Genomic DNA, 27,657 nt, shown 5'->3' on the forward strand with positions numbered 1-27,657 from the left:
AGCGCCTGGCCTGTTTTTGCTTTATATTTTTTGAGGCTTTGTTATTAGGTGTCTACACATTCAAATATTATATTTTTCTAGTGAATGGAATTTTTTGTATTATGAAGTGTGATTCTCTTTATCTCTAGTAATGTTTTGGGCCTTAGAGTTTATTTTGGTCTCATATTAATATAGCTGCATTGACTTCCTTTGGGGCTGGATTGCTCGTTATCAGCTAGGCATCATCACCATTCCCTTCATCATTTCCCTCTGCTTATAAGGGGAAGCTTAGAGCTATAGTTCTCAGTATCCCTCTCCTTTTATGATTCTAGATAACATTCTGTCAATGAGGGCCAACTGCTCAAAATTTGGAAGCTGCATAAGGAGCAACCATTTACCTTCCTGTGAGTCATCCACTGTTGTTTTCCTGAATGCAGATTTCTTGTGGAAGCAGCTTGCTGCCCTTTACCCCCTGATCTTGATCTCCCAGCTACTTCAAAGATTGTGTATGCCTCTAATTCTCTGTATTAAATAACTTTCTTTATTCAAAATGCCCAGAGAGGTTTCTGTTTCCCTGGCTAAACTCTGACTGAAACTCTTGATATTTCTTCCCAACAATCTATATGTCTCCTATACTTCCAAACAATCTATATCCTTAGAGGGGTTCTCACTATGTTTTGCAGGCTGGATTTGAACTCCTGGGGTCAAGAGATCTTTCTGCCCCAGCCCCCTGGGTAGTGGAATTGGGGCAGGCACCACTGGGCCCAGCTTGTAATGTTTGTGATGCATCTCTTGTAAAAATAATATGATTAGATGTTTTTATATCTGTCATTCTTAAAGAATCATTTAGTCCATTTACATTTTGTTTACACACTAAATGATTTGAGTTTTTAAAAGTTATTGGAGTTTAAATCTATGATCTTATTTTATGCCTTCTATTTGTTCTGCATGTTCTATTTTTTCCTTTTCTTTCTTTTGGATTGATTACATAATTTTTCTCCTTCCATTTCTTCCACTCTGCGAGCTTGTAGTTTATATTCTGTGTTTCTGTTCTTTTAGTGATTGCCCCAGAAATCCAAGCATTTGTTCCTTACTTATCAAAATTTAAAGTTATTTGGGAAACTCTCATCCCTGACAATAGAAGGTCTTTAGAATCTTTTAACTATATTTACCTCCCACTAACTTATACCTTCTTATTATTTATTTCAAATATATCTTAAACTCATGTCATAATTATTTTGTAAAGTCATCATGTTCCTTCTTTTCACATCTTCCATCCTGGCTCACATTACTGATAAATATTTCAGTATTTCCTATAGTGAGGGCCTAAAGATGGCAAATTCTCAGATTTTCTTTCTTTCATTAATTCAAAAATGTTCTTATTTTGCCCTAATTTTTTTTACTCTTCAATGAAAATGTATTTCATTTTTATATATGATTTATTGATGCAGGAAATCATCTCAGTTCTGAACAGCTCTACAAAATGTGGTTTACTTGGCCGGACGCAGTGGCTCACGCCTGTAATCCCAGCACTTTGGGAGGCTGAGGCAGGTGGATCATGAGGTCAGGAGATCGAGACTATCCTGGCTAACACAGTGAAACCCTGTTTCTACTAAAAATACAAAAAAATTAGCCAGGCGTGTTGGTGGGCGCCTGTAGTCCCAGCTACTCGGGAGGCTGAGCCAGGAGAATGGCGTGAACCTGGGAGGCGGAGCTTGCAGTGAGCGGAGATCATGCCACTGCATTCCAGCCTGGGCGACAGAGCAAGACTCCATCTCAAAAAAAAAAAAAAAAAAAAAGTGTTTTACTTGACCCCGAAGGGTATAAGTAGGTTGAAATGAGCCAGGATTTCTGGGTTCCCTATAGAGTGTCTCTTATCTTCCCACCTGGTGATCACATCTTTCCTAAGCGTCTTCAGCAGAATTCATAAGGGTGGAGCTGAAGGATCATCTCTGAAAGGCCTGATTAAAATTTTCCACTAGCAAGCACATATGCACTGTTACAAATATATCATATCGTCTATGAATCTTTATTTAACAAAAATTCACTTTGAGTTGCTGCTCTACGCTGTCACTATATAACATTTTATCATTGCACTCCATGGCTTTCTGCTGTGCCACAGGGCCTCAGATGACCAAGATTGGAACCAAACTGCTCTAACACCAGGCCTTGCCATGTCCCATTACAGATACACATTGTACAAATGAGGTGTCTCTGTTCTCATGATGACTCTGTGAGGTACAACATTTCTCAAACACAATAGGTCACACAAAACAAACAATTGGCAAAGAAAATGCTTCAGAAAAGATGGTGAAGCATTATTTGGATGACAGAACCATGCAATCATTTTGCCAAACACAAAACATATGTCTTTCCTAATATTCATCAAGATCAGTGCAATGTGATAGAGATAAATATTTTATATTATGTACATACATACACACACACTTTTAATAGCTAATATTTAAATAAGCAGTAGCAGGTTTTAAAAACATATGAACAAGGTTACTATTGGGAGCAAGATGTAAAACCAGAATTATATATTATAAGCATTATCCCATGCAGACCTTTTTCAGGATTGTGTATCTCCTGGAACATCTTAATGAACATGGCAAAAAAGAAAAAGAAAAGTTTTCAGTGAAAAAAGGTGGTTCATGGTTTAAAAGTCAAGTTTTACCACAAGAAACCAAGTTGGAGGTAAGGGTTGAGGAAGGTAGCAGCCAAAAATGACCACGTAGTTCTGTTTTATTTTGTGTGTGTGTGGTTTGAGCAAGTGGTTGGCATTGTGCACTCAACTGAGGAGGCCCTGAAAGAGGGGAGGTTTGTTGGGGAGAGACAAAAACATGAATTCAGCTTGAAACATGGTGAATTTGAGAAGCTTATCAGACATTCGAAGAGAGATGAAGGGTGGGCAACTGGATATGCCATCTGACCTTAAGAAAAGAAGCCTGGGCCGAGCACGGTGGCTCACGCCTGTAATTCCAGCACTATGGGAGTCCGAGGCAGGTGGATCACCTGAGGTCAGGAGTTCGAGACCACGCTGGCCAACACGGTGAAACCCCGTCTCTACTATAAATACAAAAACATCAGCTGGGCATGGTGGTGGGCGCCTGTAGTCCCAGCTACTTGGGAGGATGAGGCAGGAGAATTGCTTGAACCTTGGAGGTGGAGGCTGCAGTGAGCTGAGATTATGCCACTGCACTCCAGCCTGGGCGACAGAGTGAGACTCTGTCTGAAAAAAAAAAAAAAAAAGAAAAGAAAAGAAAATAAGCCTGGGTTCAGAGATAAATTTGAAAGTATCATGTACGTGGTAATTAATACCAAGCAAATGGAGATCATGTAGGGATGAAACCCGCAGCTAAGGAATAGCAGAAAGCCTAAGGAAATGCCGGAGGAAACAACATTTAATGGAGAGGAGGTGAACCCAGCACAGGAGGCTGATGTAATTTCAGACTTACTCAGCCTACTCATGCAAAGAATTCCTATAATACCTTTCACCCAGATCTCCCAAATGTTAACGTCTTGCCACATTTGCTTTATTTTCTCTCTCTAGAAACCCATTATTTTCTGAGCCATTTGAAAGTAAATTGCAGACTTGATGTACCTCTATCCCTCGATATTTAATGTGTATTTTCTAAAAACAAGGACACATTCTTACGTATTCTTATTAGAACAATCACCAAAATGAGGAAATTGACATTGATATGATACTATCAGGCGATACAGTACAGACCAGTTGTCTTAATAATGTCCTTTAGAGCAGAAGAAAATCCCAGGGCAGGCAGTGTGCTCAGCTGCCACTTCTCTTTAGTCAGAGGAGTGCCTTTAGATGTGACACAAGTGCTGCCACTCCAAGGTTCCCTGACCCATCTCATGAGAATTTCAGCCAGAATTTTCTAACAAAAGATGCTTAGGCCCTTGGGGAGCTCTAAAGAGCTGTGATTCACCAAGAGTACAGTAGACCTAAGGTTAGTGGAAGAGCGATCATTTTTGAGAGAAGCCTCTCACCAGATTTAAGAAGTGCCATTAGTGAAAGCAGCAGCTGCAGGAAAAGCGCGGATACCAGCGTGATAGACAGGTGGGTGCCAGCAGCATGAAGCTGGGAGAGTCCTAGAGGGACACCATGTGACTCTGGGAAGTAGAAGGGAAGTGTCACAGGCTTATTCTTTGAGGAGACGAAATCCCAAGATCCCACAACTTGGAAAGGCATCTGCAGCCAGCCTGAACATCTCTCCACCTGTGCCCCTGCAGCATGGTTTCTGCCAGAGCCACCGTCAAGAGGGTTAGGGAAGCCATCAGCAACCTTTCCAAAGTACTTCCTTTCTCACCAAATACGCTGGTCTACCATGGAGCTAAATGCAGTTCTCTTTGAGACAATGGGGGAATTTGAATATGGACTGGGAATTAGATGGTATCAAGGGATTACTGCTAATCTTTTTATATGTGGTAAAGGCAAATGGAAACGTCCTTTTCTGGGGAGTTTACTATTCTCTCCACTTTTGTGTAGTTTGACGATTTTCATGTAAAAGAAGAAGAAAGAAACATAGGCCACATTCCCCAGTGTTTGGGTTCAAGGACAATATGAATGGTACATAATGTCATACCCCAAATCATCCTCAGCTGCAGCAATCAAGCACTATCCCTTTGATGCTCTGACCTCAGTTTGGACTCCCTGACCCTCAGAAGCTGGGGAATAGCCTTAGTTCAAGGGTCTTGAGCCTTGTTTTGACTGTTAGTCCCCCAGGGTCTTATCACCGCTTCTCCCAGGAAGCCTCTTGAAATGTCCGGCAAACACAAGTCCTGAGGGCCCTGCCTGACCTGTCAGAGTTCTTCTGGTGAGTACACAGATTCTTTCAATCCCCTGAGACCCCTTACTGCACCACACAGCCATTTTAAACAGCTTTCAGCTCTCACTTGCTATTTGAATCTTAATTCAAATGTCAGCCCAGGAGAGCACGCTGAGCAGGCCCGTGACAAGCTCACGCCATCTGCATTAGTATTTTCCTCCATCATCTTGACAGTTGAGAGTTGGCAGTATTACAATTCAGACGGCACTCTGCGTTTGAAAGGAAAATTATAGTTTTTCAGAACGCAGCTGGTGTGCAAGTGAATAGGGTGAAGTTTCTTCTGTGAAGGCTCTTCCTCATTTTATGATATGAAAATAATAAAATGTAGATTCAGCATGTGATTCTTACTTTACAAGAACCACCAAAAGGGACAGAATTTTGGAGACAAAGGCAAACAAAGCATTCTGTTCCATAGTAATAATTTTAATAAAAAGCAAAAACAGCAAAACAATCATTTATAAATGATTTCTTCTCTGTTGGAGAAGTTAACACTGTTATTGCTGTATAAACCACTTGGAAATGAGCTATTTTGGTGCCTAGTTAAGATGTATTCTTTTCAGCACATTTTCATTTTGCCAGTTAGGCAGGAAAAACTACAGTCCACTTTCCTGGAGGGAATTTAGCTGAACTGCTGCCCACAGGTGACAGTGAACTTTACAAATCACTCCAATAAGTTTAGTAGCAAAGTAAACATCTTTCTCAAGTGTTAAAATCACAGAAGTTAGACAGAAAAAGCAGAGAAGCAGTCTTTTAGGTGTTAAACTTCATGCCACTTGTGCACATTACACTAGGACACTTGCTTCTGAGAAATACAACACAAATGCTACCTCCCTGGAACTAAGATGTTTCAGTGCTCATGTGTATCAATTTGTTCTCTCTGTCTCCCAGCAGCAGTGGTGTGCTGACAAATGTTTAACAACCAGCTCTTGGGGAGGGGGGTCTTGATATAGAGTGTTTGCCAATCTCTGTGGTATAAATACTCTCAATAGGGCCGATTCTCCAGCTACTGATGTGATGTCACTGAATGTTCAGGTTGGGAAGAGATGTGCAATAGCACGCCATTATATTGTAGCACACCATACCAATACAATAGATGTCAGTATCCTCAAGAACATAGATAATAGTAAAATAATTAGGAAGTGATGAGTTTTGAGTATTTATTACTGTTTTTAACATACTTTATTTAATTGCAGGTTAATATAATCTCTAATGGTCACTGTGGCTGTGTTTACCAACCAGCTTACAAAATTCCTGGAAATTGAACAATCCACTCTCATGGGCCAGCGCAAACCACTTCAGCACACCACTGGAACTCGGGACCTCAAGGTGGGACTAAGCAAACCAGGCACCTGCCTAGTCCTGCCTCCACAGTGACCGTTATCAGCTCTGCAGAATGATTAAGGGCCCCAGCTCTCCCCTTGCAGATCAGTGTTCCTTCTAAATAGGAGATTATGGGAGTCCCACTCCGGATAGGCCCAGGACAGCAGAATTTTAGCAGCTTTATTGGTTAGTTCCATCTGATCTCAGGGCTGTCATCCCTGCCAAGTCCAGATGGTGCTGTCAGACTATCAGAGTTCCCCACACAGCCCCTCCTTCCCCCAGCCTTCTGCACTCCCCTCACCCTCTATTTGACAGGTTTAATTCACGTCCCTGGCACCACCTCCTTCCATTTGATGCGAAGCCAGCAAACCTAATACAGGAAGAGCCAAAAAACCCAGGTGCTAAATCATCCAAGGTCAGGCTGCTTTCCAGGTCGGCTTTCCAGCCTCCCAGTTGTCTGAGGCAGTCTCTCCTCCAGGATTTTTCTTAGCCAAATACGTTCGCTAGATCTTGCACATAGCGTCATAAAATCTCAAGGATGGATGGGACCTTCCAGTCATTAGCCTGAACCACAGCATGCTTGAGCTGCCGCCAGCCCTGCCCCCAGCAGCTCTTTTTCCCAGCTGTAAAGCTGCTGTCTGCCAGCTTTTATCCCTTGGCACTGAGCCATGATCTCAAGAAGGCGATGCTTGTGTTGCTCACAGTGGGGGAAGCAAGAGGAAAGGAACCTATGGAAAACCAGGCATGTGGTTAAGTGCGACACATTCAAGTTTGTTTATGTATCACATTTATAGGTGACAAAATTAAGGTTTAACAAGTTGAAGTAAAGTGTCCCTGGGTCACACAAGCTTTAAGTTACCTGGATTTGAACTGGATCTGACTCAGACTAGTACCATTCACATTAGCCCACGCTGCCTTCCAAAAGGTGTACCCCTGACAACGAGTGGTGAATATGGTCATTGTGATGCCTGGCTTGTGCAGTGGGAATTAAAAATGCATCACCTTAAGAGATGGCACTCGAATTCCACTTGAGGAGGGAACTGTCTTTGTCCAGGAAAATGTTTTTAATAAGCCACCCATGGTAAAAGGTGAAGTCATGACGGTAAGGGTGGTGGCAGGAATCAAATTAAGAAAAGAAATGGCTATCCATCCGGTTGTATGTGAGAATATAAATGGATCTGCTCTGTCCCAAGGACAGGAGACAGGGACCACGTGGAGTGGAAGGTGAGTGGAGATTCCTCCATAGTATATAAAAAGAACATTCTATAAATGGGGTGCCGAGTCTGCACTGTTGTAGCATCTGCCATTCCTTCCCACGTCACTGAGACACACGCAGGCACACACACTCACTCGCTTGAATTTTGCTATGTGGAAATGGGCGAGGGAACTGAGCTTCATGTCTCAGCTGATGCATTGCAGGGATAAGACGCTATTTAAAATGAGGTAGCAGAAGTGTGGAGTCAGCAGTGGCTGCAAAAATATAAGTCTTTGAAAAATCACAGAAATCTAGAGGTTCAGAAAGAGAGCCCAGTTATCAGACCTCTCTGGATGTCAAGAGGCAGGGAGCCCTCAGCTGACATTTGGGTTACAATAGGGATGAATCTGTGCCTAATGTCTGGCTGCAAGGGGAACGCACTGTGGAATAGAAAATGGGGGGAAACTTTTGACCTTGTTGCTGATTGAAACTGGAGCATGTGCATCGAACAGGATTTCTTCTTGGGTGTGCCTAATGCAATAGGTTTAGGAGCTGCAAACCCTTGGGTTCCAGGACATTCTGCAGTGAGGGAACATCAGCCGAATTGGAGCCAAATAAGCTTTCAGTTAGCTTGGCATGGGCTTTCTTCCTCACATCCCACCACTGAAAGTGTGGGGTAGAGTTAAATGGTCTTGGCTGGTCTAAAGACGGTGCGGGCCAGGAGCCAGCTTGCATCATGGAAATATACATGCCTTTGGGGCTCTCACCTAGAAGCCATCCAAGTGCTGAACCCTTGACAGCTGGCACATCAACACCGTGTTGATCCAGAACAGAGGCTCATCAGAAGGGGAGGAGGCGGAGGGTAGGCCCAGGATGGGAGCATGTGCTAGATTCCAGGGAGGGATGGAGCTACCTCTGGCAGTATGCCAAAGTGGATGAGGAATCAGATTGCCTGAGTCCAGCCCTGCTATTGACTGGCAAGTGACCATGGCCTCTGGAACTAAGTAAGATTCCCTACTTATAAAATGGGGGACTAGACTGGTCTCCAAAATGCTATTTCCATGGTCTCAAATGGGGATCATAAGCGACTTTCTTAGTGTTGCCCTGGAACCCCAGAGAACATGAACCTCACAGCAAAATTACCAAACCAGGTTGGAATGCCAGCACAGGGCTTGAGACAGTGCATATTGGCACAGGAGCTGTACCTAGAGAAGGAAATGGAAAGGCTTAAAAGAAGAAAGTTTCCACATTCAGCCCTGTGGTTTTAGGAGGGAGGGCTGCAGAGTCTAGCCATAGACCTGGAATGGAGGCATGATTTAGTTTTAGGAAAAGATTAAAACAGTATAGCCCTTAGAAGAATCATCTTCCAGGTAACATTTTAAAGTAACAATCTGTCCTGATCTTGAGTCTCAGAGGTAGAGTCAAAAACAGCCCCAGATCTATGAACATTCACTTTAGGGACAGTGACAAATATGGCTATTTTCAGGGGCCTTCCCAAGACATCCACTCAGACTAATGGCAAACAGGCTTACCTCCAGTTGCAAAGGAAAATATTAAACTGTAGTGACTTGACTAAGGTTGGATTTATTCTCTGACCTGACTCCTTAAACTGACCTGCTAAGGCTCTGCCTGCACACAGCATTGTGGTTCATTAGCCTCTGGGAGGGTCAGCTTTTATTTGGGTGGTCCTAAAACTCCCCAGCCAGCTGCTTACATCTTCCTCAGATTTGCATTCAGTGTTCTCAAGACCAGCATTCCTCAGGATTTAAAGAAGGGAGGAAGTACATCTCCCCCACTTCTCCAGGGTGGATGGAAATCCATGCATCTCATTATCTTTATGCAGAACAGCTTCAAAGACATCTACCTCTGATCAATACATATTCATGATTCTTTCATTAAAACAGCCCACAGAAGAGCCATTTTTTCCTCCTTCCTACTAGAATTCCAAATGATCCCAATTTTTTATTTCTTTCACAAAACTATTCCAGACCTTTCCCTTTTCCCTTTCCTCCTCTCCTGGTCCCCATGGTCATGGAATCTCCTTTTAGCTGGAAGCAATGGGCCTGAAATTGTGACACTAGTGGCTTATGATCTACTTATATTGTTTCTGAGATCCGAAAGACCTAAAGCCCCAAATCCTCATTCTGGCAACCCCATACCCGATCAGAAAAACAGCATGAAGACATTTTTCCCAAGTGCAGAATCGTATATTCTGAGTGACTGAGCTATTGGCATTCAAGTTTTGACCAGTTTCAAGATGCTACTACCAGATAATGGGAAGACCATATACAGACACTGCAATCTATGTTACATAAGGAAGACTTTGTTAGTTGGTATACAAGAGTGGAGAGTTTCAGGTTATATACGATACATCCAGAAGGCTGTCTGAATACTCAAAGAGCCTTATTCCTTTCAGGTCTTAAGTTTCCCTGGCTGGAAGTGAGGCCTCTGAGAAGCTGCATTCCTTTCTCAGGGTACCCTACCACTGTTTGGTGTGCTAATGCCAAGAACGTGTGGCTTTTTTTTTTTTTTTTTTTTGAGACGGAGTCTCGCTCTGTCACCCAGGCTGGAGTGCAGTGGCATAATCTTGGCTCACTGCAGCCTCCACCTCCAAAGTTCAAGCAATTCTCCTGCCTCAGCCTCCCAAGTAGCTGAGACTACAGGCGCCCGCCACCATGCCCGACTAATTTTTTGTTCACTGTGTTAGCCAGAATGGTCTCGATCTCCTGACCTCATGATCCACCCGCCTCGGCCTCCCAAAGTGCTGAGATTACAGGCGTGAACCACCACGCCCGGCCTGGCCTTTTTCTTTAAGGAGTGATGGGAAACTGTTATAAAATCAGATGTGGGAGGTGCTCTACTACCATTAATTTACATGCACCAGTCTCACTTACTTCAGCCTCAAAGAGGTAAACAAAGGAGGCATTTTCTCTATCTGAGTGAAACATGGAGATGCAGAGTTCCTGTGATTGCACGAGGTCAGCTGTTCAAGCGGAGAACCAGAACCAGGCTCTGGCTCTACACCCCATGTTCCTTCAGCAGGCCTGTGGCCAGCTGTGACAAGTATAGCCTGGCCACCTGGCTGAGGCTCACAGAGCCCACAGCCAGCATGGTATGGGAAATCCTGGATTGGAGCTGGTTGTGGTCCAGCTGTGATCCAGCTTTCTCCACTTCTAGACAGGGCTAGTGCCAGGCAACGAAGCCAATGACTACAGATGTCACTCACAGCTGGAAAATGGGCCTCCTTTGGCAAAGGAATCTGGAAGCACTCTCTAGCTGCTCTGCTCAGGCTGGGGCCCTGCTAGCCTCCTTTTAGATAAAGTGGGGAGACTAGATTCACACCAAACAGTGGAAATGAGGGAATGCAGCTTCCAGACGATCATCACTTGGTTAAGTTTGCACAGAAAGTGTAACCAGTTCCAGTGAGAACAAACCTAAAGCTGTCCGTCTTTTAAAGCCACCCTGAGTGGTAAAGATAAGGTACATATCTTAACCTATATAAAGGTGAAGTATTATTTTTCAACTGTACAAGACACATTACTAGGGTTACAGTTCAGTGGCATGCACCTTATGTTGGACTGCATTTAAACTACAACTGTGTAGTGTGACATCTCCATTACATGGCACCAAACATTTGTCAATTGCACAACTATTACTTGGTGAGATCTGGTTTTAACTACAATACTTTAAAAGCCAATTTCTATTTAAATGTGTTACGAAAAAATGCAATAGCTTAACTTTATACACATTTTACATTTATGGCAGAGTAAGTATGGTAATTTCTGCACCCGAATGGGTAGTGTTGCCTTTGAAGTAGTCACCTTGGGAAGATGTATGTTTATTCCAGTGAAGCTGACCTTACACAGAACATTCCTAGAACCCTCTTTAGAAACTGTCAACCTGTACGGGTCTTCAGTGTTGGTAAATCTTTGTCCTTTAAGGGTAGATCTATTTTTTGAGGAATGATTTTTTTTTAACAGCTAAAGAGCATTAGAAAATAAGTCTGCTAAATAAAATGGGTGATGAAGCTCAGGATTATCTTGGTGGGCAGGAGGAGGGGTTGGATAAAACACAAGGTCTGACTATAAAGTTGCGAGGCCTCTTGCCTCGCATGGCTTCAAAGGTAATCCCAAAGGGGAACCCTAAGTGTTCTTGGCACATGCAACATCAAGAAAATAACTCCAATTATGCTAACTCTTGAGTGCATATGTTCTAGTGTATTTGGTTAAAAAGGTGGCTTTGTTCATTTTCAGTCATATTTCATATAAGCAGAAATGGAAAACTCCATCTCTGTGATTTCTCCCAAGGGAAAGATCTCATCTACTGCTTAGAGTATTAAAATGAAAAGCACTTGGTGTCATGTCTACATTAGCCCCCCCGCAAAATGTGCAATGGGTAATTCCTGATACCTGAGTCTTCCCCGTTTGGAAAAGTGGGTAAGGACAGGTGTCTGGATCCTAGATAAAAGTAGAGTTTCAAGGGGATTGGAGTGTTTCCAATGGCTCCCATCTACTCAATAGACCTCCAACACCCACTCATACAAGAAAACACCCTACAGCTAAGCAGTACACAAAGTTTCAGTAGAGGAGGGGAAGAATGATGATCTCCAAGTAGCTTTCTATGGTAAAAACCCACTGGCTTCTGGATGACAAGTGAACAGAGTCCATTGAAAAAGAAAGTCCTTGGTGTTAGATTCTAGTGCACGCTTAAGAAATAAACTGAGTGGCCACTAGCTCATTGAAGTGCATTTCCAGCTGAGGCCAAAGGCAGCAAAGGTGCAAGAAGCTGCTAGAGCTGACATTAGTTGAAGCAGGGTCTATAAATTCAGAGTGGCAAAGCAATTTGTAGAAAGGCCCAGTTACAAAGCAGGACATTTGCCAACCTGTGAAGTCAAAGAACGTTCAATCTCACTTTCTACAAAGTGCTTCATTGAAAATGCTAAAGAGGAAGCTCCCTAAAACACCATATCCTGAGTGTCGGAGAAATATGGTCAAGATGGTGATTGATGGGGAGCAGAGATCGATCCTCTAATAGTGTTTGAACTGTGTCTTTTCCAAGCATCACACACACACTTAGTGAAGAACCTATTACTGCAGTCACATTCCACCTCGTCTGCACATGCTTCCATCCCGTGGTTGCTTTTGAGTGCATAATTCCAAGAGCCATTTTGAGCTAATGGGTTCTACTGCTAAAAGTCAGAAGCAACAGCAGAGTCAGTGCCTTAGAGTCAGCCGTAATATCCACGTGCTCACAGCAGACATCAGTCTCATATTGATCAGTCGGGACGTTGTTCTTGTGAGTGTTTTTATATTTGTCTTTGTAAAAACCACAAAGCTAGGCCATTTGCTTAAATCATCGTTAGAAAAAATGCTGAGTGCCCAGATGGGATTTCTAGTTTCTGTGCAAATGAAATCACATTAGTCCAGATTTTATTCACTCAAAACTACTAGGGAAGCAGTAGGATTTGGTTTAAATGCTGCCAAAAAGCAGGAATTCACTTAAGTTTTAACTCAGAAGCAATCCTGTTGTTAATGTTGTAGCCAGGTTCAGGCAGCATGGAGGGTGGGGCCCCCATTGTGCTTGCTGAGGAATCCCGGATCTCTCCCAGTTCAGGCTCACTTTCGCTAGAGGTAGACCCACTGTTGATGGTATAGACGCTCTCTGCAACTCCCTGAGCTGAAGCACAGCCATCCGGCTCGTTCTTCTCCCTCGGACTCGACAGTCCTGGGAGGACAGCCATCTTTCCAGTCTGCCTATTTGGCAGCAAGGACATGGTATAGTCTGCAATGATCCCACCCACATCTAAGTTGCATGCCTGGTCGAAGGCTAGGAAGCCGACATTAGCATTTGCCTCACACACCACAAAGGAGCCATCGTCCATGATAAGGAGATCAATGCCACAGAAGTCCATGCCTAGGATGTTGGACACCTGAATAGCCAACTGCTTGCCTTGTTCTGTCAGCGGACACTTGACGCCCACGCCACCTGTGGGGAAAGCACAGTGATGTAAAGGTCACAACTGAGAAGTCAGATGACTCTTCAAAGAAGAGACAGGGATCTGCCCAGGAGGGGCAGAAAGAGAGGCTCGATCATTAATCACAAAAGGTCTGGATGGAAATCAGTACACCTTCGGAAAACAATACGGCCATTTTTTATCTAGTCTTTAAAATGCTGATTTCCTCTGACTCAGCCATCCTACTACCAAGGAAATAATCTTATATATGGGGGAAAAAAAGCTTTATGCACAAAGATGTTGATGGCAGTATTATTTAAAATACAAATCATAGAGCCAGGTACATGATGGGCACTTAATAAATATTCAATAAATATTGAATGAAGAAATGAAAAATTATAATCTAAATCTCTCACAATAGAGAAAAACAGTGTATTTTACAGCCATTAATAATAATACCAGCTGGGTGCAGTGACTCATGCCTGTAATCCCAGCACTTTGGGAGGCTGACGTGAGAGGATTGCTTGAGGCCAAAAGTTTGGACCAGGCTGGGCAACACAGTGAGACCCCATCTCTACAAAAAAATAAAAATAAAACTAGGTGGGTATGGTGGCTCACTGTAGGGTTCCTCCCACCCCAGCTGCAGTTCCAGCTACTTGGGAGGCTGGGGTGGGAGGAACTCTAGAGCTCAGGAGTTTGAGGCTACAGTGAGCCATGATCATGCCACTCCACGCCAGCCTGTAAAACAGGCTGAACAGAGTAAAACCTGTTCCAAAAACAAATAATAATGCCCACAGACAGCTTGTAATTACATGGGAAAACAGGGGATTAAAGACTATACAATATGACCATAACTAGGCAAAAAGAGATTTCTCAGAAGAAAAGACTGTAAAGAATGACACCAAAATATTAACAGTAGTTGTCTCTAAATGGTGGGGACGATAAATACCTTTTTCATTTGACTTTGCTGTATTTCCCAAATTTTCTTTTTTCTTTCTTTCTTTTTTTTTTTTTTTTTTGAGAGACTCTTACTCTGTCACCTAGGCTGAAGTGCAGTGGTGTGATCTTGACTCACTGCAACCTCCGCCTCCTGGGTTCAAGCAATTCTCCTCTTGCCTCAGCCTGCCGAGTAGATGGGACTACAGGCACCCGCCACTACACCCAGCTAATTGTTGTATTTTTAGTAGACACGGGTTTCACCATGTTGGCCAGGCTAATTTTGAACTCCTGACCTCAGGTGATCCACCTGTCTTGGCCTACCAAAGTGCTGGGATTTCAGGTGTGAGCCACTGCGCCCAGCCATATTTTCCGAATTTTCTACACTGAGAATGTATTCTTCTCATGATTAGAACAAATAAAATTAACTTATTTATTTATTTATTTGAGACAGAGTCTCACTCTGTCGCCCAGGCTGGAGTGCAATGGCACAATCTCAGCTCACTGCAACCTCCGCCTCCCGGGTTCAAGCGATTCTCCTGCCTCAGCCTCCCAAGTAGCTAGGACTACAGGCACATGCCACCATGCCCAGCTAATTTTTGTATTTTTAGTAGAGACGGGGTTTCACCACCTTGGCCAGGATGATCTCGATCTCTTGACCTTGTGATCTGCCCGTCTCAGCCTCCCAAAGTGCTGGGATTACAGGGGTAAGCCACCACACCTGGCCAACTTATTGATTTTTAAGAAGAGAGATGGCTCCTTCTTCCGTCTTTCTGTGCTGACAGAATGATGCATGTCAATGTCCTGGCTGATGCTCTCAAGAGCATCACCAAAGCCAAAAAGAGGCAAACGCCAGGTTCTTATTAGGCCATGCTCCAAAGTCATCATCTGGCTTTTAACTGATGACAAAGCATAGTTACGTTGGCAAATCTGAAATCACTGATGATCACAGAGCTGGGAAAATTGTTGTGAACCTCACAGGCAGGTTAAACAAGTGGGGAGTGAACAGCCCCAGTCTGATGTGCAATTTGAAGATCTAGAAAAATGGCAGAATAATCTGCTCCCATTCCATCAGTTTGGTTTCACTGTACTGACAACCTCAGCTGGCATCATGGCCATCATGGCCTGTGAAGAAGTAAGATGAAAATACACAGGTGGGAAAATCCTGGGATTATTTTTCTAGGGATGTAATAGATATTAATATTTATAAATAAAATGCCTCAATGGACCAAAAAAAAAAAAGAGAGAGAGAGATATGGAAAGGACTGAGACAAAATCCTGTACCAAGGACAGAGACCGATTCCCCTTACTTTGCTAAAAAGCTAGGACTTCAGATTTGTCTCCAGTTAGTCTCCTTGGAAAGATTTAAGAATTGTATTCTCAGGTCGAATAACTAGTGTCTTTACCTTAACAATGTCCCTTCCCACCTATGACACTATCTAAAAAAGGCTATAAAACGGTTTTTAAACAGCTCACCAAGAAAAGCAACATGGATAAATTATAAAGCCACGTGGTTACTAATGAATGGATTTTGTAAGGTAACTAAAAAAGTCAAAATGATAACACACACACAAGGTTCAACACTTTGGCACTAAGCATGATCATGAAAATGGGCTGGGCGTGGTGGCTGACACCTGTAATCCCAGCACTTTGGGAGGCCGAGGCGGGCAGATCACAAGGTCAGGAGATCGAGACCATCCCGGCTAACATGGTGAAACCCTGTCTCCACTAAAAATACAAAAAGTTAGTCGGGCATGGTGGTGTGCACCTGTAGTCCCAGCTACTCGGGAGGCTGAGGCAGAATGGTGTGAACTGGGGAGGCAGAGCTTGCAATGAGCGGAGATTGTGCCACTGCACTCCAGCCTGGGTGACAGAGCGAGACTCTGTCTCAAAAATAAATAAATAAATAAATAAATAAAAAATAAAAATAAAAATACAAAAATCAGCCAGGTGTGGTGGTACACACCTATAATCCCAATTACTCAGGTGGCTGAGACATGAGAATTGCTTGAACCTGGGAGGCGGAGGTTGCAGTGAGCTGGGATCATGCCACTGCATTCTGGCCTGAGCAACAGAGCAAGACTGTCTCAAAAAAAAAGAAAAGAAAAGAAAAAAAAAGAAAATGAGACAACATGTAAGGTACTTAGTAGTGTGTCAACCTGAATCTAGCATTTGACACCAACACACCACTTTATCACAATTATCTTATAATTATCTTTTTTTTTTTTTTAAGAGATAGGGTCTCACTCTGTTGCCCAGGCTGGAGTGCTATGGCACAATCATAGCTCACTGCAGCCTGAAACTCCTGGGCTCAAACGATCCTCCCACCTCAGCTTCATGAGTTCAGCTGGGACTACAGGCATGTGCTACTGCACTTGGCTAACTTTAAAAAAAAAATTTGTAGAGATGGGGTCTCACTTTATTGTCCAGGCTGGTCTCAAACTCCTGGCTTTAAGTGATACTCCTGCCTTGGCCTTCCAAAATGCTGGGATTACAGGCATAAGCCACCACAACTGGCCCATGTCTTCTTTATGGGACCACATGCTACCTGAGGGCAAGGGCTCTCTCATCATCTCTACATTCCCGGCATCCATCACATAATCTGTTCCTGGAAATGCTCAATGACTATCAATGAAAGAAGTGCCAGACAGTGTCTAAGCCTCTTTATTAGTCACTGGACTTGGTATACTCATATGGTGATTTAGGAAATAATAACTAGTGCTTGTGACTTTTTTTTCCTATCACCAACATATAAACTCATTCAGTGAGGTTGACAGTAGCTTTCTGTGATGGGGACAAGAACTTACATCCCTCTTGAAGTATCTCCATTCAGTACAACAGATAACAAACTTTATCAATGGGTTAATGGGATGGGTTTATGCATTCGACCAAAGCATAAACTGTAGCTTTCTAATAACATCATACAAAAAGGAAAACATTTCCATTAAAATATAAAAGGAAAATATATTTCTCCTGTCATCACTTTAGACTCTTATTTTTTTTGCCTGAGCTGTTGCAACAGCTTCAAATCTCATCTCCCTGCCTCCCATCTTATGCCATCATTCCATCCTTTACCCAGATGGGAGTTTTTCTCCAACGTCGGTCCTCATGTCACTCCCTTTTTAAGTCTTAACACCTAGAGGACAGCGTTCAGTCCTCCATGTCCTGACACTCCTTGCCTGACCTCTGCCACAGCGCTTACACTTGTACGCTCCCCTCCAGGATTGCTTGCTGCCATAGGAAAGAGTTTGTTCCTCATTCTCATCTGTGAGATCCTGGTGTCTAGCAGAGGGTCTGACAAGACAGTAGGGATCGATATACATTTGCTGAATGGGTCCAAATACCCTAATAAAACCCTGTGCTTTTATACCTTACCGAGAGAGCAGTTGCTCTGCATCCGTCCATCAGTGGAGCAGCGAAGCATAGAGCCTATGACCTGGCCCCCTACCACCACCACCCGGATGTCCTTTCCATGGGACTCCTTCACGTACTTCTGGAACAGGTAGGGCACATCGTGGCGGATCAGATGGCAGATGTCAGAGAGGTGATGTTTATCTCTTGCCAGAAAAACAGCTTTTCCTTTAAGAAGAAAAAGAGCAAGAGAAGGGGTTAGAGAAGGCTCTGGACTCTGTACTTGCCATCTGGCCTCCTTGTCCATAAAGTCATCAGTTCTCTCTAAACTTGCCTCACTTTGGTCCCTTCTATTTCTCTGCTAGACTTTTGTTTCTTATCAAATGACCACAGAACCTTACTTTCCCTTAACTTTCCTCAGGTCCTAATACCCTCTCCCTCCACCATCACTCTTTTTGAAATGACTTAATGATTATTCCAGAAACACAGAGAAAGAGCCAAAATAGAATCCAAAGATCTAATCAATTCAGTGCCCAAAACAGTTAATTAGCATCTCCCATCACCCCCAGGATGCTAATTAGGCAGGATCCACATCTAATTCATTTTTAAAAAATTCCTCAGACCTAACACTGGGCTGGATGCACAGGGCAGATGCCAATTAATGTTTGTAGAACATAATTTATTGAAAATACTTTAGAGAAATTCCAAGTCTAGATGGAGAGAGATCCCAAAAAAAGGTAGCACAGAGTGATATAACATCAACAGAGGTCTATGCATAATTCTGTGGGAGCTCAAAGGAGGGAAGCACTGACAGACATCTTCCCTTTTAGACATAAAGTTATTATTTGGCTATACCCATTTAATTCTGAAAGGAATGGCCTATGCCTCTACTGATCTCTGCAGAAAGCATTCCTTCTTGATTCTAAATTCTTTATTTTCTGTTCAAATTGCCTACACTTTTGTAATTATTTAGCATCAGCTCTTTTTTTTTTTTTTTTTTTTTTTTGAGACAGAGTCTCGCTCTGTCACCCAGGCTATAGTGCAGTGGTGCGATCTTGGCTTACTGCAACCTCCACCTCCCGGGTTCAAGCAATTCTCCTGCCTTAGCCTCTGGAGTAGCTGGGATTACAGGCACGCATGCCTAGCAAATTTTTGTATTTTTAGTAGAGATGAGGTTTCACCATGTTGGCCAGGCTGGTCTCGAACTCCTGGCCTCAAGTGATCTGCCTGCCTCAGCCTCCCAAAGTGCTGGGATTACAGGTGTGAGTCACCATAACCGGCCAACATCAGCTTTTCCATTGATATATTAGTTAACAGACCTGAGCAGAGGTTCTGATAAGTTTGCTCTGCAAATCTGACATGAGCATGCCCAGTCTGAACATTCTTTTCAGCAAATATGGAACAAAGAGATGGTTTTCCTAAGCTTTGTGTCACCATCTTACAAGGACTGGAACTCTTCTGAAGTCCTAATAAAAAGACCAGTCCCAGGCCAGGTGCAGTGGCTCACGCCTGACATCCTAGCACTTTGGGAGGCTGAGGCGGGCAGATCATCTCAGGTCAGGAGTTTAAGACCAGCCTGACCAACATGGAGAAACCCCATCTCTACTAAAGATACCAAATTAGCTGGGCATGGTGGTGCATGCCTATAACCCCAGCTACTCGGGATGCTGAGGCAGGAGAATCGCTTGAACCCGGGAGGCAGAGAGGTTGCGGTGAGCCAAGATCGCACCATTGAACTCCAGACTGGGCAACAAGAGCAAAACTTCATCTCAAAAACAAACAAATACACCAGTCCCTAATGGTACATAAAACTGAAAAGTAAATTCCAAAACATGTTATAACCAGGATGCAATCATTCCCAAGATGACTGGACCCTAGACACCTGACAGAGCTGGAGGAGTTCAGCCACGTGATCTGAAGATGTCCACATGGCAGGCGACAGGAGAGTGTGCAGGTAAGTGGGTGTCAGTGTCAGGGAAGCTGGATAGGGCCCAGCAAGGGGTCACAAGAGGAAAATGGAGAGGCCCCACCCAGCAAGTGTGGACGATGCAGCATCAGTGTTCCCTGTCTTCAATCAATGAGTGTGGGGCAAGCAGATATACATTTGATGCCAGGAGATCTGGAGATCTGGCTTCTGGCAACAGATGGCTGGGATTCAGGTATATGCACTGGGTTCTCCGGACATTAGGTAGGATTTTCAGCAGAGATGGGGGCTAGAGATAGGAACTGGGTTTCTTGGTTTCGGGTACAGAAGTTCTAATATGGGGGTCAGTCTGCAGTTAATAAAGGAGCTACAGTTTTAAGGCAAGAAGGAAAAAAGGAGAGAAAGGCAGTAAGATGGTTAATCATGTACTAAGTGCCAAGCAGTTTGATTTTTTATTATTTCACTTATACTTCATGCTAGCCCTAGGAAGCCATTATAACAAGGATGGTTAATCTCATTTAAGGGAAAAAGGGTCCAATCTCAAAACTTACTATAAAGTTACAGTAATCAAGACAGTGTGGCTTGGCATATAGAACTATATCAAAAGAATAAAATTGAGAACCCAGAAATCAACCTTCACGCACATGGTGAACTGATTTTTGACAAGGGTTCCAACAGCTTTTAGTGGGGGAATGAACAGGCTCTTCAACAAATGGTACTGGGAAAACTGGATATCCACATTCAAAAGAATAAAGTTGAACCCCTACCTCATACCATACATAAAAATTAACTCAAAATGGATCAAAGACTCAAACGTAAGGGCTAAAACTATGAAGCTTTTAGAAGGCAACATAAATGTAAATCTGTGTGGCTTTGGATTAGGCAAGCACAAAATGACATCAAAAGCATATGGAAACAAACAAAAAAAGGCAAGTTAGACTTTACCAAAATAAAAAACTTTTGTGCATCAAAGATACTATATCAAGAAATGAAAAGACAACCTATGGGAATGGGAAAAACATGTTCAAACATGTTGTTATATATCTAATAAGGATTTAGAATCTACATTATACGGCTGGGTGCAGTGGCTCACGCCTGTAATCCCAGCATTTTGGGAGGCTGCGGTGGGTGGATGGCTTGAGTCCAGGAGTTTGAGACCAGCCTGGGCAACATGACAAAATCTCATCTCTATAAAAAATGCAAAAATCAGCCAGGCATGGTGGCGCATGCCTATAGTCCCAGCTACTTGGAAGGCTGAGGGAGGAGGATCGTTTGAGCCCAGGATGCAGAGGCTGCAGTGAGACAAGATTGCACCATTGCAGTCCAGCGAGAGCATATCTCAAAAAAAAAAAAAGAATCTACATTATACAAGAACCCTTCAAACTCGACAATAAAAAGATTAAAACCCCAGTTAAAAAGTGGGCAAAGGATATGAAAAAACATTCCTCCAAAGAAGACACACAAATGGCCAACAAGCACATGAAAAGATGTTCAACATCATTAGTCTTTGGGTAAATGCAAATCGAAACCACAATGAGATACCATTTCACACTCACTAGATAGCTATAATAAGCATACATACATACATACATACTTACATAACAAATAACAAGTGATGGTGAGGATATGGAGAAATTGGAACCCTCAAACATTGCTGGTGGAAATGTAAAATGTGGTACAGCCATACAACAGTCATATTATTAATTCACAAAAAGAGATAAACTAGTGTTACTTGCTACAACATAGATGAACCTTGAAAACATCATGCTAAGTGAAAGAAGCCAGACACAGAAGTCCACATACTGTATAAATCCATTCATATAAAATAGCCAAAACAGGCAAATCTATAGTAACAGAAAGTATTATTAATAATAGGTCAGTGGTTGCCAGGGACTGAGGGAGAGGCAATCGGGACTAACTACTACTAGGTATGAGGCTTCTTTTGGGGGTGATGGAAATGTTCTGAAATTAAGTAGTGGTAATAGTTGTAAAACACAGTGAGTACACTAAAATCCAGTGAATTTTACACTTTGCACTGTTAAATTTTTTATGTGAATTGTATTTCTACTTTTTTAATTTCTAAAACATTATGTATTATATTTAATTTCTGTTTGCTGTCTTACCTTTCTACAACATAAGCTACCCGAGGGCAGGAACTTTTGTTTTTATCTGTATCCCCAAAGCCTGGAATAGTGCCTGGCATTTTGTAGACACTCAATAAATATGTGAATTTTATGTTATGTGTATTTTACCACAATAAAAATGACTAGTTGAAAGGCTGGTTGAAATTGAGCTCAGTAGCACATCTGCATCGCACTAAGAGTCCCGCTTTGCCACCCAGGCTCCTTTCTCTGCTCCTCAACACGACTCATCTATGCTCACAGGTCGCGTTGCCTACCCTTGCTTCTGTGTGTTGCTCACTCACTTCCGCCAATTCAAATTCTACACGTCCACTGAAGTCTCCTTTTCTTCCAGTGAAGACTTCACAGCAGAATTGTCCCCTCCCTCCTGTAGGCTTAAACAGACCCCTGGGCATACTTGCTATATCAGTGATGATCACCCTGCAACGCAACTGTGTCTACACATTTGAGCTCCTCGAGATCAGTGATTGGGTCTAGTTTGTTTTTGTTTTTTTGTTTTTTGAGACATGGTCTCACTCTGTCGCCCAGGATGGAGTGCTGTCTAGTTCATTTCTATTGCATAGTCCCTACACCATAGTAGTTGCTCACTATGTATCTATTTAGGGTGACCTTCCCTCACTCCAGATGCCTGGAGTGTTTAAGCATGCCACCTGGGTATCCCGATGAGGCACCTGCTCATATACTGCAGGAAGACTCCTTTCTGTTGCTGATGTCCTTACTGAGTCCCAGCGATGCACTGAGCACTACAGTAAGCCTTACAGAGACAGATGCTCAGGATCTGGTCCCCACCACTGAGCAGCTCGCAGTCTAGTAAAGGAAGGAGGCATATAAACCCGTAACTGTTACAAAGTATAGCACTCTGCTAGAGGCACATACAAAATACTATGGAAACAAAAAGGGAAGAGCAATTAATTTTGTCTGGAAGAGAGGGAGGGAGATCAGGGAATGTGTGTAGAAAAGAAATGACATCTGGAGCTGGCCTTAAAGGATGAGCAGAAGAAGTTAACCAAGTGAGCAGAGAAAGATGGCATTCTCAGCAAAGGGAAAAGAGCAGACGCTTAAAGAGGGGAAAATGCACGGTCTACTTGGTGAATGAGAAGTAGTCTGGAATGGATTATGAAAGGTTCATGTGGCCAGAGACAGCTGCAAGGGAAGGCTGAGGCTGTTTGTACAGGGCCTTCAGTTTCATGATGAGGAATATGGACTCTGTCTAACAGGCGGCACAGGGTCTTGGGAGGGTTTTTCAGTGAGAGAGTAACAAGAATAGATCTATGTTTCAGAGAAATTACTTCAAAAAAAGAACAGAAGAGGCACTGGCAGTGGAGTTAGGGAAACCGATCAGCATTAAGTCAGGAGTTGATTGCGATAGTTCAGGGAAGAAGTGAGCATGATCTGACAAAAGCAAGAACAGAGGACAAAGAGGAAGAAACACTGCAAGCTCCTCAAAGGGGAGCTCCATTTTTCTAAGCAGCACTTGAGGAGTGTCTTGTCCAGGCAGAGCAGCAGCCCTAGTGGGCTGATTACCCAGGAAGCCCTGGAGAGGTGGCACTGACCCCGGTGGCCTCGTGTGCTCTTCACCACGACTGGGTAGCCCAGGGGCTCAGCTTCATCAATCATTTTTGAAAAGTCTTCATGCCCACCTGCCAAGAAAAGGTGAAAGTCAGTGAAGGTAAGGCTGATAGTCAGGTAGTGGTCACCCCAGCCCCGCCCCTCTGTAGGAATTCTTGTGAGACCCCATCTCTCTCTGATTAAGGCCATTCAAACCCAGTTGATTCAACAGACACACATTATATACCTGCAAGGTAAAAGGTGGGAGCAGAGAGGTAAGGAAACCAACATTTAGCAGGTGCCTTCTGTGTGGTAAAGACTTCACAATCCTTATAACAATCATATAGGTAGATACCTTTCCCTTTACAATGGCTGTGGTAGGTGGAACCCCAAGATATATCTGCCCCCTGGTGTAAGCTCCTTGTATAATCTCCTCTTCTAAGTGTGGAAGGGACCAGTGAATATGTTGGGATATCATTCCTGTGATTTTGACTTTTAGTTAACTGAAAGGGAGATGATCCTTGGTGAGCCTGACCTAATCAGATGAGTCTGTAAAAAAAAATGGTGAAACATCAGAGAGACTCTTCTGCTGGCCTTGAAGGAGCAAACTGCCATGTTGTGGAGAAGGCCATGTGGCAGGGAGCGGAGGACAGCCTCTAGCAGAGAATGTCCCCAGCTGATGGCTAGCAAGGAAGTGGGGGACTCAGTCCCACAACTACAAGAAACTGAATGTCGACAATCAGGCAGCTTGGAAGAAGACCCCAAACTTCAGGTAAGACCACAACCCCAGCTGACACCATGATTTCAGCCTAAGGAGACCTAACCAGAGAACCCAGCTATGCTGTGAGACTTCTGATCTACAGAAACTACGAGGTAATCAATGGGTATCATTTGAAGCTGCTCAGTTTTTAGAAGTTTGTTATGGAGCAATAGAAAACCAACACTCAAAGAAACCAAGCCTGGGGATTTGTCTCACCCAAAATTAAGGTATGACTCTAAAGCCTGAACTGTCTCCACCATACTCTATAAGCCTTAATTTAAAAAAATATGAATAATGATGTGCATGAAAATCTTTCTAAATTGTTTTATGAACCTGGGTTCTTATATATACTATATCAAACATAATCTTTTCTTGATAGCTTAGAGTCCATGTCATGAACATTAACGACGGCACCGTAATGCCCCAAGGGACTACATCTGCCCTCTATTCAATGGCACCAAACTAGTGTACTTTCTAGTTTGGGAACCTGGTTTTTTAGTGGTTTGTCACATTCCTTGCTGTCAGATGTCAACTAATATTTCTCACTGCTGTCAGTATAGAGCAGAAATAAGCCTCTTTTCCTGCTTCTCTTTGCTGTGGGCTTAGAGAGGACAATGCAACTTGTGAGAAGATTTTTCTAGCACAGGGGAAACTAGGTTCCAGATAAGTCTGGAGGGCTTTCCCATTCATTAAGTAAAAGAGGGAGGTTCAATGCTTGTTGGAGATTGTGACACATATTTGGGCTGCTTAGAGGTTCTTTTTGTTTACTTCCTAGTTCTCAAAAATGTGCTAAATAGATGTGTTTTGTAGGTACAGTGGGGCACTAGTTTTCTCTTGTTGCTGTAACAAATTACAACTTGGTGGTTCAAACAACACAAATCTATTGTCATACAGTTCTGTAGTTAGAAGTCCAACACAGGTCTCACTGGGCTAAAAAAAAATGTTAGCCAAGACCAGGTGTGGTGGCTCATGCCTGGAATCCCAGCACTTCGTGGGGGCCGAGGTGGGCTGACTGCCTGAGCTCAGGAGTTTGAGACCAGCCTGGGCAACGTAGTGAAACCCCATCTCTACAAAAAATACAAAAATTAGCTGGGTGTGGTGGTGCACATCTGTGGTCCCAGCTACTTGGGAGGCTAAGGTGAGAGGATCAGTTGAGCCCAGGAGGTCGAGGCTGCAGTGAGCCACAATCATGCCACTGCAGTACACCCTGGGCAACAGAGCAGAACCCTGTCTCCAAAAAAAAAAAAAAAAAAAAAAAAAAAAGTTAGCCAGGTGGATTCCTTTCTGGTGGCTGTAGAGGAAAATCTATTTCCTTGCATTTTTCAGGTTCTAGAGGCTACCCACATTCCTTGGCTCATGGCCCTCTTCCATGTCCAAAGCCAGCAACAGCAGGTAGAGTCCTCACATGGCAACACAATGATCTTCCTCCTCGGTCACCTCTCCCTCTGACTCTCTCTTCTGGTTTCCTGTTCCACTTTTAAGGACACATACAACATTGGGCCCTCTTGGATAATTCAGAATAATTTCTGTATCTTAAGGTCGTCTGCTTAGCAACCAACTCCATCTGCTGCCTTAATTCCCTTTTGCCACATAAACTAACATAATCACAGGTGCTAGGGATTAGGACTTGGGTATCTCAGGGTGGGGGAGTGGCATTATTCTGCCTACCACAGGCAAAGCAAAATACTCTAGAATACTAACAAGACCTGTCTAGTTCACAGGAGTGCTAATGATTTTTTAAAAAGAAAATGAGGCCGTGAAGGTAATTAGGGGCATCTTCATGAAGAGGATGTTTTGTAAGAAGGGAACTCCCAGCTTCCCGCCATCCTGCTGATAAGCTTATGTTCTCTCTAGCCATCCTTTCTTCCTTTCTTTTCGATGCAGTAAGAGAGGTCTTCCTAATCCATCCCTGGCCCACTGTGCTTTAGACGCCCTTTCTCAACTCCCCAGGGATTTTGCACCCTCTCTACTATATCTTCAACCTCCCAATTCCTAATTTCATGGGCATTTTAAACATGCTCAATTATCTTCCATCTTAAGCAAATAAGAGTCCCTATTCTTTGACCCTGCATCATCCCTTAACTATAACTTTGTATCCCTACCATTGAGCCACTGAAAGAGTTATAGAAAGCCACTGTTTCCATTTCCTAACTTCCCATTTATTTCCTTCTCCCTCTCTCCAGCACTAAACTGAAGCTGTATTCATTAAACTCCCTTTTGCTGAACCCAACACACACATCAATGTTGACAAGTCGCATTATGTTACTTGTCCTTTTGGAATCACACAATACTTTTGATTATACCATCCATCTTGGAATAGTCTCTCCATTGGCTTCTCTGATCTCTCTTTTTTCTCTTCTCACCTCTCAAGTTGCCCGCCCTCCCTCCCTCCTTCCTTTTTTTTTTTTAGACATGGAGTCTCATTCTGTCATCCGGGCTGGCAATGGCATGATCATAGTTCAAAGCAGCTTTGAACCCTGGGCTCAAGTGATTAGTTTCTTTTATAGATTCCTCTTCCTGTACCCATTCCCTAAAGCAGGAGTCCCCAACCCTAATAACAGACTATGGCCTCTTAGGAACCGGGCGGCACATCAGGAGGTGAGCAGCAGGTGAGTAAGCATTACTGCCTGAGCTCCACTTCCTGTCAGATCAGCGGCGGCATTAGATTCTCATAGGAGCTCGAACCCTATTATGAACTGCACATGCAGGGGGATCTAGGTGGTGCACCCCTTATAAGAATCTAACTAATGCCTGATGATCTGAGGTGGAACAGTTTCATCCTGAAACCATCCTCCCCCACCCCACCCCCATCTGTGGAAAAATTGTCTTCCATGAAACTGGTCCCTGGTGCCAAAAAGCTTGGGGACCACTGCCCGAAAGGATTCCCTCTTTTAAAAAAATGTTGGTGTTAAAATATACATAAAATATACCATTTTAACCATTTTAGGTGAACAGATCAGCCCTCTTTTCTTCCTACATACTCTCCCTGAGTACTCTCATCCATTCCTGGGACTTCACCTCACCTAATGAAGGTTTCCAGCTCCACTTCCCTAGTCTGCACTTCTTTCAGAAGCTCCAGATTCATTTATCTGCTGCCTACTAAATATTTTTACTTGCATGTACTACAGACACCTCAAACAGATCATGTCCCAAACTGAAATCACCTCTCCCCTATAATCCTTCACCCCCTACCCACAAATCAGCTTCTTTCCTCCCACATTTCCAGTCTTAGCAAATGTTTGCTTTCACATCTGGTTGCTCAAATCAGAAACCAGTCACTCTTGATTTCTCTCCAAACTCTTCATATAAATCAATCATCATGTCCTATTATTTCTACAAACTTCACAATTCCTGAATCTGTTCACACATCTTCATTCCCACTGTTAGTTTAGACCATCGTTGCTCACTTGGATTATTTTAAAAACCTACCACTACTTGTCCTGTCTCTACTTTGCCCCTGTCCAATTCCTTCTCCACAGTATAGCCAAAGTGATCATCTGAACTATAACTCTTATCAGGTCACCTCCCTGATTAAAGCCCTCCCATAACTTCCTGTTAGTCTCAGTATTAACCCTCATCTCCTTCACCTGCTGTATATAGTGCCCTCTTATCTTCCCAGCCTTATATTTCAGCTATATCTCTCTTAACATTCTACAAACTACTCAGAATACCACCAACAGGTCAGGGTGTCTCTCCCCTCTGG

The 27,657-nt window shown here is 43.3% G+C and overlaps 2 protein-coding genes across 2 annotated transcripts in view; one reads left to right on the top strand and one right to left on the bottom strand.

The window, feature by feature from the left end:
- Window positions 1-3,249, top strand: part of ZMYND12 (zinc finger MYND-type containing 12) — a 32,312-nt gene extending 29,063 nt beyond the window's left edge. The window contains exon 8 of the mRNA XM_063608289.1: window positions 312-3,249. Within this exon, the coding sequence (XP_063464359.1) occupies window positions 312-329 (18 nt within the window). The 3' untranslated portion in view covers window positions 330-3,249. The remainder of the gene's footprint in view (window positions 1-311) is intronic.
- A 1,979-nt stretch (window positions 3,250-5,228) lies between these two features.
- Window positions 5,229-27,657, bottom strand: part of RIMKLA (ribosomal modification protein rimK like family member A) — a 41,656-nt gene continuing 19,227 nt past the window's right edge. The window contains exons 3-5 of the mRNA XM_003812880.6: window positions 23,200-23,286; window positions 17,606-17,809; window positions 5,229-13,326 (exon numbers count right to left, since the gene is read on the bottom strand). Coding sequence (XP_003812928.1) covers window positions 12,836-13,326; window positions 17,606-17,809; window positions 23,200-23,286 — 782 coding nt within the window. The 3' untranslated portion in view covers window positions 5,229-12,835. The remainder of the gene's footprint in view (window positions 13,327-17,605; window positions 17,810-23,199; window positions 23,287-27,657) is intronic.

Source organism: Pan paniscus, chromosome 1 (genome assembly GCF_029289425.2).
Source record: "Pan paniscus chromosome 1, NHGRI_mPanPan1-v2.0_pri, whole genome shotgun sequence".
In the NCBI taxonomy this organism is placed as follows: Eukaryota; Metazoa; Chordata; class Mammalia; order Primates; family Hominidae; genus Pan; species Pan paniscus.